Source organism: Taurulus bubalis, assembly GCF_910589615.1.
Source record: "Taurulus bubalis genome assembly, chromosome: 13".
Taxonomy (NCBI): Eukaryota; Metazoa; Chordata; class Actinopteri; order Perciformes; family Cottidae; genus Taurulus; species Taurulus bubalis.
Window position 1 is genome coordinate 18,134,654 of NC_136601.1, and position 14,875 is coordinate 18,149,528.

General features: G+C 41.0%; 1 protein-coding gene across 1 annotated transcript in view; it reads left to right on the forward strand.

Moving 5' to 3' along the window:
- The window catches only part of ctnna1 (catenin (cadherin-associated protein), alpha 1), a 72,695-nt gene that overhangs the window by 43,153 nt on the left and 14,667 nt on the right, over nt 1-14,875 (forward strand). Inside the window, exons 11-15 of the mRNA XM_079228900.1 lie at nt 1,319-1,475; nt 2,242-2,442; nt 4,712-4,863; nt 8,855-8,965; nt 10,850-11,031. Coding sequence (XP_079085026.1) covers nt 1,319-1,475; nt 2,242-2,442; nt 4,712-4,863; nt 8,855-8,965; nt 10,850-11,031 — 803 coding nt within the window. The remainder of the gene's footprint in view (nt 1-1,318; nt 1,476-2,241; nt 2,443-4,711; nt 4,864-8,854; nt 8,966-10,849; nt 11,032-14,875) is intronic.

Here is a 14,875-nt window from a genome sequence, read left to right on the forward strand (position 1 = left end):
TTGCCCTTCAATACAAGCACAAGGAGTTACACTAATTAAAAACTATAATTGAAATTGCAGCACTGATTATGTTTTTCCAACTCATGATTTTGATATCAAGACTTAAGAAGACATTAAACTGTAACATGCAGTTAAGTATTTTATGAGCATATTAGGACAATATTCTTCCACAAGTAATAAGATCCAGCTTTCTACTCAAGCGTAGGACTCAGGGTAGTACGAATACACTGGAGTCTAACTTCTTTCAGTGTTCTGCATTTGTGCTAGAAAGGTTTTGTGGAGTGAGTTGGACACAGAACTGTATGTGTGGGTGTTGTCTTCCAACAATGTATTCGTTTTAACAATAATAGAATGTGGAAAATAGTCACACACATGCCTCACGAACGTGGCATAGCTAGTGGTAGTAGCATCATCATCATCATCCTTGTCGCTAGCTACTAGCGACAAGGGCATGATCCCCTTCAGGTTTCCCACCTATTTGTTGTTGTTGGTTGGAACATACAACCATGCCAAATGTAGTCTCTGTTGGTGAGGTTAAAAATTGCTCTCACACAGAAGAGGAATAAACTACTGGGAATATCTCTTTCTATTTACATTCATATGAATTCAATTACAGGAAATTGTGCACAATACAAATAAAAGCAGTCTGTTTACATTGAGCGACACACTTTGTTAAACTGTGAGATGAAAATATAACTGTGTGATGGCACAGCCAAAATACAATAACTGTTTTCCTCACCTCTCTCACTCTGGACACGGCTCCAACACCTCTGGATCTGTAATTGTGCACCCGCCCATGCCCCAATTTCCAAAACTTCCTTCTTTCTTAATGGTTTGGAAACATATTCTTTTCATATTTAAACTGCAAAAAAAAGGTTTAAATATGTGGTTTTAATTTAGAGTAGATGCAACAATAGCTTGTCATCCATGTGTCCACCATTGAGCCCACCTTTTCATCCCCATACCATTTTTAACCGTCTGTCTCATCTGTTCCCCGGAGTCTCACCAGCTCTCTCCACTATGCTGCCACTGCTGCTTTTAATCTCATCTAATGACTCCCATTCATCCTGAGCTTTGAAATTCACAGACGTTTCTTCCCCCAAAACAAGCGGCTCTTAGTTGTATTTCATTCAATCCTTCAAAACACTTGCCGTCTATAATCATTCCCTGGAATGAATTGGCTTCATGCTGCTGTCCCAACAGTGAGGTGGGTGGTGGTGGTGGTGGTGGTGGGCTTTGCGCAATCAACCTATGCTAATGTTGTGGCTGAGGGCTGTGCTGTAATGGAGCTTTAATGGCTGTAATTGGGTGATTACAGGTGATTAATGCAGCGTTAGCCCTTGCTGCCAAGCCCAACAGTAAGGTGGCCCAGGACAATATGGATTTGTTCAAGGAGCAGTGGGAGAAGCAGGTCCGTGTCCTCACCGATGCCGTTGATGACATAACATCCATTGATGACTTCCTTTGCGTGTCTGGTGAGTTGTACTTCATTGAATGTCACGGACATGTGAAGGCACGATAAATGCTTCATACTGTTGGAATGATCATTGATGTTTTAGGAGTTTAAAAAGGGAAAAAGTATTTTAATTGTGAAACCTGACCATGAACCGTGGATTGGTTTGGCTTTTGGTCGGTAATAAGATGGATTTGCCCGAAGCACTTATCTGTGGTATTAGTCCTTTCTGATGAGGGCCATACATACAGAGGTTGATTGGGCTCCACAGAGGAAAGCACTAAAGCATCAGCAGCACTATGTTTGAAATTGACATCCTGTCACGTGTGTTAAAGCGCACAAGTGGTTTGTCGGGCATACCCTCAAAGCGTTCTCGTTACGCATTAAGCAGAGTGACTTCTCTCACCTCCAGCCAAGGACAGACTGTAATTTACACAGTGGACATTTGCATTTTTCAGGCTCCCCATCCATAAGCAGTCTGATCATTTGTCTTCAGCCCTCCCAATGCTATACTTGAGCCTCCCAGTGGCCCTCTTAATTTGAGGACTATGCAAACACAGAACAAAGGCTGACGATTTCCTGACTAAAGGCTTTTTTTCATTATTACTATTATAAACATGTTCCATCTTCGATTAAAACATATAACATATATTAGTGAAAACTAATCAAAACACACTTTTAAATTTCTCGCTAACCACTTTGCAGCAGTCTGATTGCATGTCTGGATTCAAATGTTTGAGTAATACAGAGTGTACACTACTGACTGCTACGATGTTTGATGTCCCCAGAGAACCACATCCTGGAGGATGTGAATAAGTGTGTCATCGCTCTGCAAGAGAAAGATGTGGATGGTTTGGATCGCACTGCTGGAGCAATTCGAGGCCGCGCCGCCAGAGTCGTCCACGTGGTCACTTCTGAAATGGACAATTATGAACCTGGGATCTACACAGAGAAGGTCTTGGAGGCCACCAAGCTCCTCACTAACACAGGTACCACAGAAACTGAATTACGTCACAAGCCAAAGACTGGCTATGTTTATTTCTGCCAAAAGACAACACTCACTTAGATAGTTTGACTATTATAGTGTATTGAGACGTGCACTGTCCACTATATGCCTGATGCAGCATTTTGTGTTTTAGCCAAAGCCACACCCAGATCGGTCTACTCAGTTATTTCTCAGAAGTCTGCTCTAAAAGAGCTTTTTGTCTTTCCTGTAAATGCAGTTTGAATGTTATTGGCAATTATTTAAAAAAGCATACAATTTTTCAGATACCTCCCGGAATGGTTTCGGAAAGAGCATTTTTCTTGTTTTCATAATGAATGCTGCATTGTGAGATCCAACCACAGGCTTTGACTCTACTGACACTACTGATCTGCACAGCCAGCAACGTTCAGTTGTCGGATATCCCCGAATATCTTAACCCAAGTTCTAGCATAGAAGTTGTTTTTGTCCATATTCTGTGTTATTTCATTATCAGCCTGTACGTGTTAGCTTCCATCACTAGCAAGCTAACAAATTGGCAGAGAGATTTGTTGGTTGTCAGATTTGGAAACAGCTTGGCCCTCTTGAGGGTGAGCCCATTAAAATCCAGATATGCAGGCTGTAGCTTAAGTTAGATTTCTTCTGTGGCTGAGCTCTGGAGACATAGACTGTCATGAGCCTTTTTGTCATATTTTCTCACGTCGGCGCCCCAAAAAATGCGATGGAATTCGGCTTCAAACTCAGCAGAGTTGCTCTTTAATGTAGAATCTCTGCACTGACATGCACTGTCAACTGTGTGACAAATATAGGCAGGTATTTGTGCATGTAACCAAGCCAGAATGTTAAGTTTTTAAGGTTGACTTGGGGTCAAGTTTAAAAGACTTGCATCAGAATAATTTGGCTTTCATCAGTCAGTAAATGATGTCATTGGTTTGAAAGCTGTCATTTAATTAATCATCCATTTTAATAACTGAAACAACTGGTAATTTAGGTGCTATTTAATTGTCTGGTTATGCCATGTTCATTCATTAAGAATCCTAGTGGCAAAAAGCTAATTATATTGACTAATCCAGTATGACTGTATTAAACCACACACTATAATAATAAAAACGGCAATCTTTGTCTTCGTTAGATGGCTGACAGAGAACAAAATGTTAAAAGCAGTAAAAAAAACAAAAAAACAATCACAAGGTGTCTACAGGCATCTATTTGAAAAACATTGTGTGTGCCGATGTTGTATTTTGATGGGTTTGGTAGAAGGATCGTGCCACTGAGAAAAGAGATTCGACTAAAAGGGAGTTGCAACCCTGGAGTTCATGAAAGACGATGCATTTTGGCTGCTTTTTGTCTTTGAATGTGAAAGATTCATCAGTAATAGGTTGAGGGAAATGATCACTGTGACTAACAATCAAAGTGCTGCCAGATTTTCAATTTTAACATAATTTCCACACAGAAGCCTGCAGGTCACAAATGCTCTGCAAGCACAGAACCAAATGCTCTTCTTTTGTGCTCCTGCTGCTCTCTGCCTCCACATCTGCATCCTAGCATCCATGCCTCTCCCATTAAGGCCCAGCTGAATCCTTAACACTGAATTTAAAATAGTATTAAAGCAGATGTGCTGGAGAGCCCTCTGGAGATGTTTTTAAATCGTCAATGGAGCAGAGTACATGCCTACTGGGAGAGCTTTGTGAAACCTAACCTTTCTATTGGAAAACTCTATTATGCCAAATCTGGAATATGTTCCCCTGAGCATTTTGTTCCCTATTTCTCATGCAACCCGAGAAGGCAGTCAGTGAGCAGACCAACAGTGCAACGTTCTATCTGTCAAAGCTGAATGCAATGACTACACTTTTTAATTGAGCATTTAGACACTTATTACTAGTATCTTTGAGGGGATCATTTATATTAATAATTAATATCAATTAGCTTTTATTAGCAATCTCAGGACGAATGCCTACGATATGGAATAGAAAGAACACTGAGCCGAGGCACACTGCTCTGGTAAAGTCTCACCTTGCTTCACACACCCATTGGCTCAGAATCGGGTTGGGTTTTGCAAAACGGAGCTCTGGATGTTCATTTAGTCTTTTCCAAATGTTCTTGTGGTATAACGCATGCCATGCCTCACTCAATGTATCTGTTGGTTGTCTGTTCTTTCATGCTGCACTTACTCACTGGTCATTGACCTTTTCTTTGTGTTTTTTTGGAGTGAATCTTCATCAATATTGTTTTTCTTTCCCCCCTCTTCCACCCATCCTTCATCTCACCTTCGTCAGTCATGCCACGGTTCACAGAGCAAGTCGAGTCTGCAGTGGAGGCCTTGAGTGCAAATCCCTCTCTACCTGTGGATGAGAATGAGTTCATTGACGCATCCCGTCTGGTATATGATGGAATCCGCGACATCCGCAAGGCTGTCCTCATGATCAGAGTGAGTCCCACCTTTTTCTTTTTCCTGCTTCTGCAGCATACAGCTTGATTTTCACCCAGCTACGTGCTTAAAACAATTGTATGTTCTCTTCCTGATCTGTATTCACAAAAAGAGAAACATTTTTAGAGTCATTGGCTGTTTTAGTGTAATGGTGTGTGTGTGTGTATATATATGTATGTGTATATGTGTATGTATGTATGTGTATATATGTATGTATGTATGTGTATGTATGTATGTGTTGTGGAAAGCTGTGTTAATGGCTTTTCATTTCTAGACTTTAATATGTTGCAGATATGCATAATTCAATCCTTCCTAGTCAAAATGAACATTTCTGATATCCACAATGTCATTCTTTCTGGGAAGTGACATTACGTTTTGCCATTGTGTATTGGACTTTCAATTTCAGATATCCACATTCTGCATATCTGCAAAATAATTCTTACCAGGAAAAATGTTAATTTCAGATATCTACAATACAATTATTAATGTTCATAATCTTTATTTCATGTATCCAAAATACCCAAAAAAACAATAGATATCCATGATGTCATTTTGAATATTCAAAACACATTTACGGATATCCAAAAAGATGATAATATAATGTATATCTGAAATTGAAAGGCCAATGCACATCAATGGCCCAAGTAATGCCATTTTCCTTGGAAGAATGACATTGTGGATATCTAAAATGACAGTTGTGGATAAGGAAAATGGAATTGTGGATGTCTGTAATGTTCTTTTGAATAGGAAGAATGAGATAACAGACATCTGCAATGTATGTCCAAGCTATTCATTTTCAAAATGGCCTCTTATACTTTTTAAGGATTTAAAGATATCCTACATTTCGTTTGTACTAATACAAAGTTAAGACTGTTATTTTTGGATTTATTCAATTACCATTCTGACTAGTAAGACTATAATTTTGACTCTGACTAGATCTTATGGATATCTCAAATGTAATTGCATAAAGGAGTGCGGTTCGATTAAACGTTATTAAGTATCTGGCCTTTGCTCTGTGCACCAGATGCTGCTTTTAATGGAATTTGAGGATCTGTATATGCGTGCCGTCCTAGAAGCCAATGATTAACTTGTCTCATGCAAGAGCAGACCTAATTGACCAGACTGGCAATCTAGTGCAACAACAGCCTTAGTTGTCTGTGGGCTAATGGCCTTTGCTTGAGTAGAACTATAACTGAGACAGATGGTAGTTGGGTACCTAATTGACTGACAATGGGCTAACAAAAAAACCCACTCAAGTTCTATGTATGAAAAAAGAAATGGATAGTTCTTAAGGCTTTATAGTATAACTAGTTTGACTACACAGCACTGCCAAATTAGATTTTGTATATATTAAGAAGTGGATGAAATTGTTTAAACATCTCATGTGTAACAGTACCTAATTATGTGTTTACTACGTTGAGATGCAATGTGCTGGTTAGCTGTATTATGCCATCCTCCATTATTTTCCACACTTAAATCTTTTGAATTGAAATCATTAGTCTTGACAGCACATTTCGTGTTGACAATGGTGCTCCAAAACTCTGCCTGTGCTTTCATGAATAATGCTGCTTAGACAGACAAGAACCAAAGGAGAGGGGGACCATTATGCAGCATTTGCATTATAATAAGCAATTGATTTAAAATGGAGGTTTTAATTAGCGTTCTTGAGTTGGACTGCGAGCCAGAGAACTACATTCACTTTCCGTCTTCCCCGGCTTCACTCTTGTTATCCAGATTGATTAAGCTGTTAACATTGGGCCTGTGGGGCGGGCTGAACACTTCCTTGTGTGTTGAAAATAACAGAAGAGTTATCAAAATCTTGCTTTACTTATAATTAATTCTGCCATTCTTAACCATTAGTCGGAGATAGTGATGAGATGCAACTCAAAACCTTTTTCCATTATCTTAAAAAATAAGATGCCATTCCTCATGGATTTGCCAGGATTTCTTGGTCAGGTGTGTGTGAGATAATCCTCAACAGTTTTATGGTGTTAATTCAGCGGGAAGTGCCTCAGCCGGGGAGTTACAGAATTTCCAGCAACATCTGCACAGCGAGCTACTTAAGCTTACTCTTAATTGCTGTTGTTTGTAATGAGATTAGACAAGTGTATCACAAACGATAATTTCTCTCTAGAAGAACCCTTTGCTTGGCTGAACTGCCCTTCGGTGGCACAGTGCACATGTGAAACTGACCACCAGTCCAAAGAAATATGAAATGTTGCAAATCAGCTGAGTTGAGCGCTAAGAGACAACTACTCCAGAGGGCATGTCCACACACACACACACACACACACACACACACACACACACACACACTCGCTCTCCAGCCATTTCTTCTATGAACCCTCACATGCATGCATGTGCACAGTGGCCCACTCTTTAAATCAGAACAGACAAGTGTGCGGTTGGGGCTACTCAAGAGAGACAAGTCTTTAACCTCTGTAAGTGGTGCCCAGGCAGCCTCTGTTGGATGTCCCTTGGATATTTGACAGGCAGACAGAGCCCTCTCCCCACCTACAGCGACATCAGAGAATGTGCCTCCCAGACATCAAACTGTCTCAAAGTCAGGGCGCTGCAGACAGCGAGATACAGGGGGCAGCTGTCGTTACCTTATGATTTGTGCAGTGCGTCACGGCCCAAGGTGATTTTGCCAGCTCTGCCCTTAAAAAAAATAAAAAGAAAGAAATCTGCTCTCCTCACAGAGGCTATGAGAAGAATGTCACAAAAAGTGAAATGACATTTTTCATTTGGAATGCTGTCTCCACATCAATATCAGCAGACACAAGTACTAGCTAGACTGTCACAATATTGTAATTTCAGCTCTGTCTCTGTCTTCTCATGATATCATGGGGTGGTCGTATGTGCCGCACAAAAGTAGCACAGCTGGAACTGAATATTTCAGCCTATTTCAGACAGTGGAGGGTCTGGACATTACAACAATTCAATAGTGAATAACATATTTTGCCACAGCATGAAAGACGGTATTACAATTTAACTTGCAGTGCCAACAGGACTACCTTGACGAAAAAAATCCTTAATTAAACTGCAGGCTATTGTTGTCACATATCTACAGTAGTGTCCCATTGCTCCCACGATGTGCTTTCATTTCTGAGCGTCCCACATTCGCAGGTTATCTGTTGCACAGACCACAGCAGGTGATATCTCTGCCCCACTGAGCAGCATTGTCTGGGTTGAAAGAGATGCCTCTGAGTCACTACAGCTTTGTATCTGAAACCATACCCCCTATTCCCTCGAGAACAAGAGCATCTCTACATTTTATAAAGCAGTGTAAGGTTGTTCAGAGACCTTCAGCTATTTTTAGATGCGAGGGCTCCAAATCCATTACAGAAGGGAGGTATTGAGACAGCTGGATAAGCACAAGTAGCGGCACAGGCGTGATAATGCACTTGTATCTGTCCACATCATCTTCCCCGTGCCCACGTCTCCACCAAATACATTTCCCCGTCAATCAGTATTGTGCGTGACCTGTTGACATGGACATTCTTTTGAACATTAATAGTTATGGGGAAATGCTCGGGTTATACACAAAGCGAGGGAAGTGGCGAAGTGGCAACACTCTAGAAGAACACAACTCACGCCTCACCCGCCTTTCTACAGATAGCAACAACAAATGGGACTCTGAAGCATTTTTCTCCCGATATTTTTCACACCAGCTTGCACCTTCGTTTTCCCTCTCAAAATGCACAGGCAGCACATTACACTTGATTTACAAATTCATTTTGAGTTTACGGTTTCTTCTACCAAGCCACGGACCAAAAGACATTTATCTGAGGCTGCCCTGGATGGCAGCGTCAAGGCATTTCTCATAGATAGTAAGCAGGTTGGTTATTTGATAGTGCTTAAAAGGCTGTAGTGTGCCAATATTATTTTATGTTCTCCACATACAACTAACAGCTTTTCCTGACCCTGTTTCCCTTGTTCCTTCTCTCCTTCTTTGCCCCCTCTCCCCCTCTCGCTGCATCCATTGCAGACTCCCGAGGAGTTGGACGACTCTGACTTTGAGACCGAAGACTTTGATATTCGCAGCAGGACCAGCGTGCAGACAGAGGATGACCAGCTTATTGCCGGCCAGAGTGCACGGGTAAGATGCCTGTCGCCTTTTCTAGTATTTACAGATATTCCTGAGTCTAATCCTTTGCCTTTTTAAAAAAATCTTTAGTTGTCAAATGGCATCATGTGGAATTCATGCAAATGAAAAGACATATGCATATTGAAAGTAGACATATTCTTAATACTTTCTTTAGCATAATAGGCATGCATGAAGATTTTTTTAAATATTTACTAACGAGCTTTGTTTCATGCTTCTGTTATGGACTTGAATATTGCCATGGAACGTGAGTAATTCATGTGGCGTGTTTGACAATCCATAAGAGGAAAAAAAGCCACTTGCCTGGTTCAATAAAACGTAGTTCAGAACACTACATAATCAAAAGGGCAATTTGATACCCCCTTCACAAGGCTGTAGTGGCAGATAATATTAGTACACATGCTTTTGTAATTTTACGCTCATGTTAATGTTGTCAGAGCTACTGTTTAAAATGATCCGCACCCAATCTTATTGTCAATAGATTATGCACAGTTGGCTTAGCGCCATCATAACTAGTGTGACCCAAGTTTGTCCTCATACAACTCTTGAGCACAGCTGGAACTCATTTATGGTGTTGAAAATAGTTGTTAGGTCCAGTCTAAAGATGTTACATGAGTTCAAGACTCCAACTATACCTTAGTACTATAACATACTTATATGCGGAGTTATAGTAGCTCTCTTAGTAGCCATTTGTGCATTTCATCCTCCAGATTTTTTTACATTTTTTTTAATTTAAATTATGTGGGCTGTTTTTTCTGACACAGTGAATTTTTGTTGCCGGTTGATATGTTGAATGTCCAAGTTAGACTGGAAAAGACTCGGCAGATAATAAGTCTGCTATTGTTTGTTCTCTTCATAAGATGAATTTAAGTGTTTAAAAGTACAAAGTAATACATTAATCTAAAAAGAAATCCCTATTGGCCGACTGATCCACCAGTAAATTGCCGTGCCGGTTGTTTTGTTCACCAAAGATTATCCGGCTGTTTTGTTAGGCAGGAGCTTTTCATCTTTGCAGAGGCTCGAACTGCTTTATTCAAGCTTAGGTGACTCTTGAGAGCGAGTCCTATTTACCAGTAATGGAATCCACGCTCTCGCGATGATATTCGATTTCCTGCTCTTAAGTGTCTGCCCACTTCTGCCTCACAGGCTCATTCATTGAATGTCTGATTGCCTTTTTGGAAACTGCCCTTTAACCGTCAAGCCCAAGAGGATAGATAGAAATGGTGCTAAACACATTTGCACTTGATATTAAGTAGCGCAAGACAAATGCCCTTGTATTGATCTTCTTCAGTGACCAGTGGCATTGAGTTCAATAAATGTATATTTTTTTCCAGTATATGTCCCATGCTATTACTTAGCGGCTGTGAACCCTGTTTTGAACCCAGCTTTTATAGTTAAAACAAAAATAAATAAATCAGTCCCCACTTAACCTGGACCAATCAACAACATTACCATCTCAGAGCACTGGTGCTGATGACTTCTATTTACAGAAAGGACAGTAGTCATTTTTCAGTCTTAAGACTTAACTCCAGCATGCTTGTTGCCATGCATTTTGATTACTAAAAGTCAGCACTAAGAGTGAAACCAACAAGTGAGTGTCCTAATAAATGGAAAGTTAAACAAAAAACTCAACATTATTAGCTTTGTGAGGGACAAATGTGTAGCAGAGCTGTACTGGAGTATAGTGATACTTGAAGCAAGTGTAAAATATGAAAGAAGCACCATAGTACCACAGTGGTCTTCTGCTATGATCTCAAACAACGCCATGCTCCTGCCTGGCAAGAAAGTACATATATATCCATAGAAACCGCAGGAGATGGCTTCTGTAACAGTCAGCCGAGGACTAACCCTCTCCGTTTTCCGTAATTCCTCCTCCAGGCTATCATGGCCCAGTTGCCCCAGGAGCAGAGGGCGATAATTGCCGAACAGGTGGCTAGCTTCCAGGAAGAGAAGAGCAAGCTGGATGCCGAGGTATCCAAGTGGGATGACAGCGGCAATGACATCATTGTGTTGGCTAAGCAGATGTGCATGATCATGATGGAGATGACAGACTTCACCAGGTGAGTTTGAACTAACAGCTTGGCTCACACCCAGAGCCATTTGTCTCCCCAAGCAAATGGTGTCTGCATTTAGTAATTGTAGACATTCTTCTGGCCTCAGAAGACGTCTGAATGAATGGTTTGTCGTCTGACTATACATTTTAAGTTTGCAGTCTGTGTTACAGGGCCGATGTGCATCTGTCACCTTACAGTCCTCACATTAATAGTCCAATAGTTCTGCAATTCAAGCAGAATGCCCCCGATACAAAATGCATGTTTAAGTTAAGCCAAATACAATTGCCCAATAAACCCGCATTTGTTTCTCAACATTTGCCCATATCTGCACACTTCTATGCACCCAGTTTAACACTACTGTTCACGCATCAACGCTCTTCATTTTCCTTGAGCAGCACTGTAGGTAGGATTGTCTTCTTGATTATTTTTCCTTCTTCCCCTAATCTTAATATGCACGAATAAAGCTGGGTGTGCACTGTAAATGGGCCGTCTCAGTCAGCAGAGCTGCGGTAAGGTGGTCACATTCACCCTCGTCAGTGGTTTGTCGTGACAATTAAGACGGTGGAAAGCTGGCTAAAACCAAAAAACATCTCTGGAATCATGGTTTGTAGTTGAATAGTTAGAAACATATTTGCAGTAAATTCGAAAACATTAAGTGCGTCTGAAATCTGAGGTTTCAAGCAGGTTCTTTGCTGGAAACTTGTTTGATATGTCAGAAGTATTGATTTCTGCAGAGCTGCTGTTTGGCAAGTCTCAACAGTGTAACAAACTACTTGACAGATGAAACATTTATTTGCATTTAATCAACATCTCGGAGGTTTTAGAAACATCAGTGATCCAAATGTAAGCGAAAGGAAGGCACCGCCACTGAAATAAAAACAGAAGATTGGAACAGATTTGTCACTCCAAAATGTTTCAATTCTCTTATGACAACATTTATGTAATGATTTATGATGTCGTCACCTTCTTAATATAATGGCATACGTCATTTTTGGACAAAAATGAATTTGTTGCCTAAATCCTCATGATGCTGATTACATCATCTCTGGTTAAAATCACCTCCATCCTCAGAAAAAATGACTTTGGCCGATATTGTAAAATATTCCTAAGCAGTGTTTGTAAACCCCCCCCCCGCCCCCCCCAAAAAATAGGATGGAACGGACAAGCTGTTTATATTCTATAATTGTTATTTTAGGATATACTGCTTCTGTAGTCCGTGCATGTGGGCACATGACATTGGCATTTGTCGCTGTGTGGCGATTTCTTATGCAGGTTGGACAACGTGTGTGTGTGTGTTGGAGGGATGTGAGGAGTCATTTTGATTAGCTGACTACATTTGTATGACTGGGGTTTTTTTTAAACATTTTCAAGTGAGTTACTCAGAGGACATTTTGTGCCCAACTCTGAGTCACATCCGTAATGATGAAATGCTGCCTCTCTATCTTCGCCTTCTGAATGGGTCAAATATCCTGTCTCCTCGGCCAAAGAAGTACAATACTGGAATGCTGTGGCAGAGATTTTAAATCCTAGCAGAGCCAGTGATCTGACTGCGGTCACACAGAACCCTGCAATTTGTTATTTGCGGTTCATTCATCCAAAGGACCAAGGAAAAAAATAAGAATAATTGCTTCCTTTTGCATGACATACATGTAAATGGAATGCAAATGATGCAGCTTCCATCTCAAGAGTGCCCTCCGTGTTTCTTTATTAGATGGCTTCAGGTGTGTGTACTTTTAAGAGGTTATTTATGGCAGTGACATCTTTTTCTCAACGCAAAGGCTCCGTCTTTCTCCGTTTTACAGTTTAAAGCAGACCCAAGGAATTCAAAAGAAAAAGATCTTTCCAATAAGGAAAACAGCCCGTTGAAGCTTTTTTCTTTTCAAACTGCATTTACGGGAAAACATTTTCTCTATGAACACGATTCCAGGTATTTACTCTTAATCAAGTACATTTATTATTTTTTTATGATTTCAGATGTAGTTTAAAATTTGTTTTTAATGTGTTTTTTTTCACACAAAAAACAAGGCTAGGTTGGCAGAAGAAGAAAAACAATTGTGAACCCATTAGTGAGAATACAACATAGATTCCCAGCCTTTTTTAATTGTCTTAGTATTGAGATGTCACTCGAGCCTCTTATCCTCTGCATACTTCATCTCGGATTTAATAACGAACCCTCTTGGAAAAAAAACTATTTTTAATTTGGACTGCATAGTTTGACATCATAAATGGCTACGTCTTTCTAAATTGAAATGTGTATTGGAAGTGCACCATTGCTAGCATGTGCCACTGTCATGGCAACGGCGTTCATCCCTAGCTGATGTTGATTATTCACGGGGTTCACCTGATTTAATGTGCGCATAGAAGCCAATCCACCATCTGGACTCACATTTTTAGAAACCCTCCTAAGATGGCAATTCATAAGATACTTTATTGGTTCTTTAAATGTATAATTGGACACAAATATAGAACTCTAAAGGACGGGTTTTTTTCTTCTTCTTTATATCACCTTGAAACAATAATGTTGACTAATATCATCCTGTGTTGCCAAGTTTTGAATTCAGAGTGCGTTTGAGCTTTATTATCTTTGACCCCAGTAATGATCAATATGGCCTGGATCAGTGTTAAGGACATATTCACCATGCTCGGTTATTTCCATTAGAAAAATAAGTTAATACAAGAAAGCTGTGGGAATGGCTTTGGTTCCTGTGTTTTTAACAGTGCAGTTACTGTAATTTATGGGCTAATACCAGAAGTTAGTATTGTGACTTTTCTAATTTGGCACTGTGAGGCTTTGGATAGACGTTGGTCTATGCCAGTGAGTGTCTGCAGAACCGCACATGGATGTTGGTCGGGGTGAATATATATCTTCACATTAGGCCTTGACTCTCTCGGGCAGCCACCGCAAATGGAAGGTCAGTCGCTGACTAATTCAGCCAGGCCTAAATGATTGCCCCCTTAACCTTGAGCTAGCACAAAGCCCTGCCAAGGTTAATGCTGTGTGAGGTAATTGTTCTGGACCTCCCTCCTGACAAATCGGCGTTGAGTGAGAGAGATTCTTTGCGACTCCTGCAGTGCTTATGGCTCTTTGGCGGCACTCATGAATAAGGCATGTGTGGCTCGGAAACATGCAACATATTTGAGAGCCACCTGTCTCAGAGCGGCATTCTGTGCTGTGGAGCGCTCGGGCCGATGTGGCTTACACCCATCTGGACGCCTGCAGCTGTCACCAGACCTGAAGTCCCCAGTTTATTCTTCATGTAAAAATCCACTACGAAAATCCTCCAAGGGTGTCCTCCTGTCAGGTGTTTGCTTGTCTATCTCCTGTGGCCTCTTTGTGCTTTTGCCCATCGTCACTTAGTCGGCCACCTAGACAGAGCTGGAGACGGTGAAGAAACTCAGCAGCTGGCTCTTTATTTCTAAGGCTTATTTTTAGGAAGGAAACCCGTGGTTAGGGAGAAATCAGTGGTTGCAGTATTCATGCTTTGCGATATGTTTTTTTTATTTTGGTAAACAACAACAACACTTTTTAAACTCGCTCCATGCAGGCTTCCCTGCATCACAATGCCGGCAGCTCTGTCTCCAGAGGTTGACTTGTCCCCGGAGAGCTTCCAGTCTGTGCTCTGACGCATGGCCTCTTCCACGAGGACCCTGACTTGCTTCACAGCAGAGTAGCAGAGGGAGAACAAGACAGGGGAAGGGTCGGATATGCGAGAGGAGGGGCGGGGACGCGAGAGAACAGAACACAAAAATCCATCTGTTCTGGGTTGGATGGCTCATTTTTTAGCCTGGAGAGAGCAGCTTTGAAACCAATTTGTGCCTCATGCCAACTGTGTCCCAGAGTCCCTTGTGG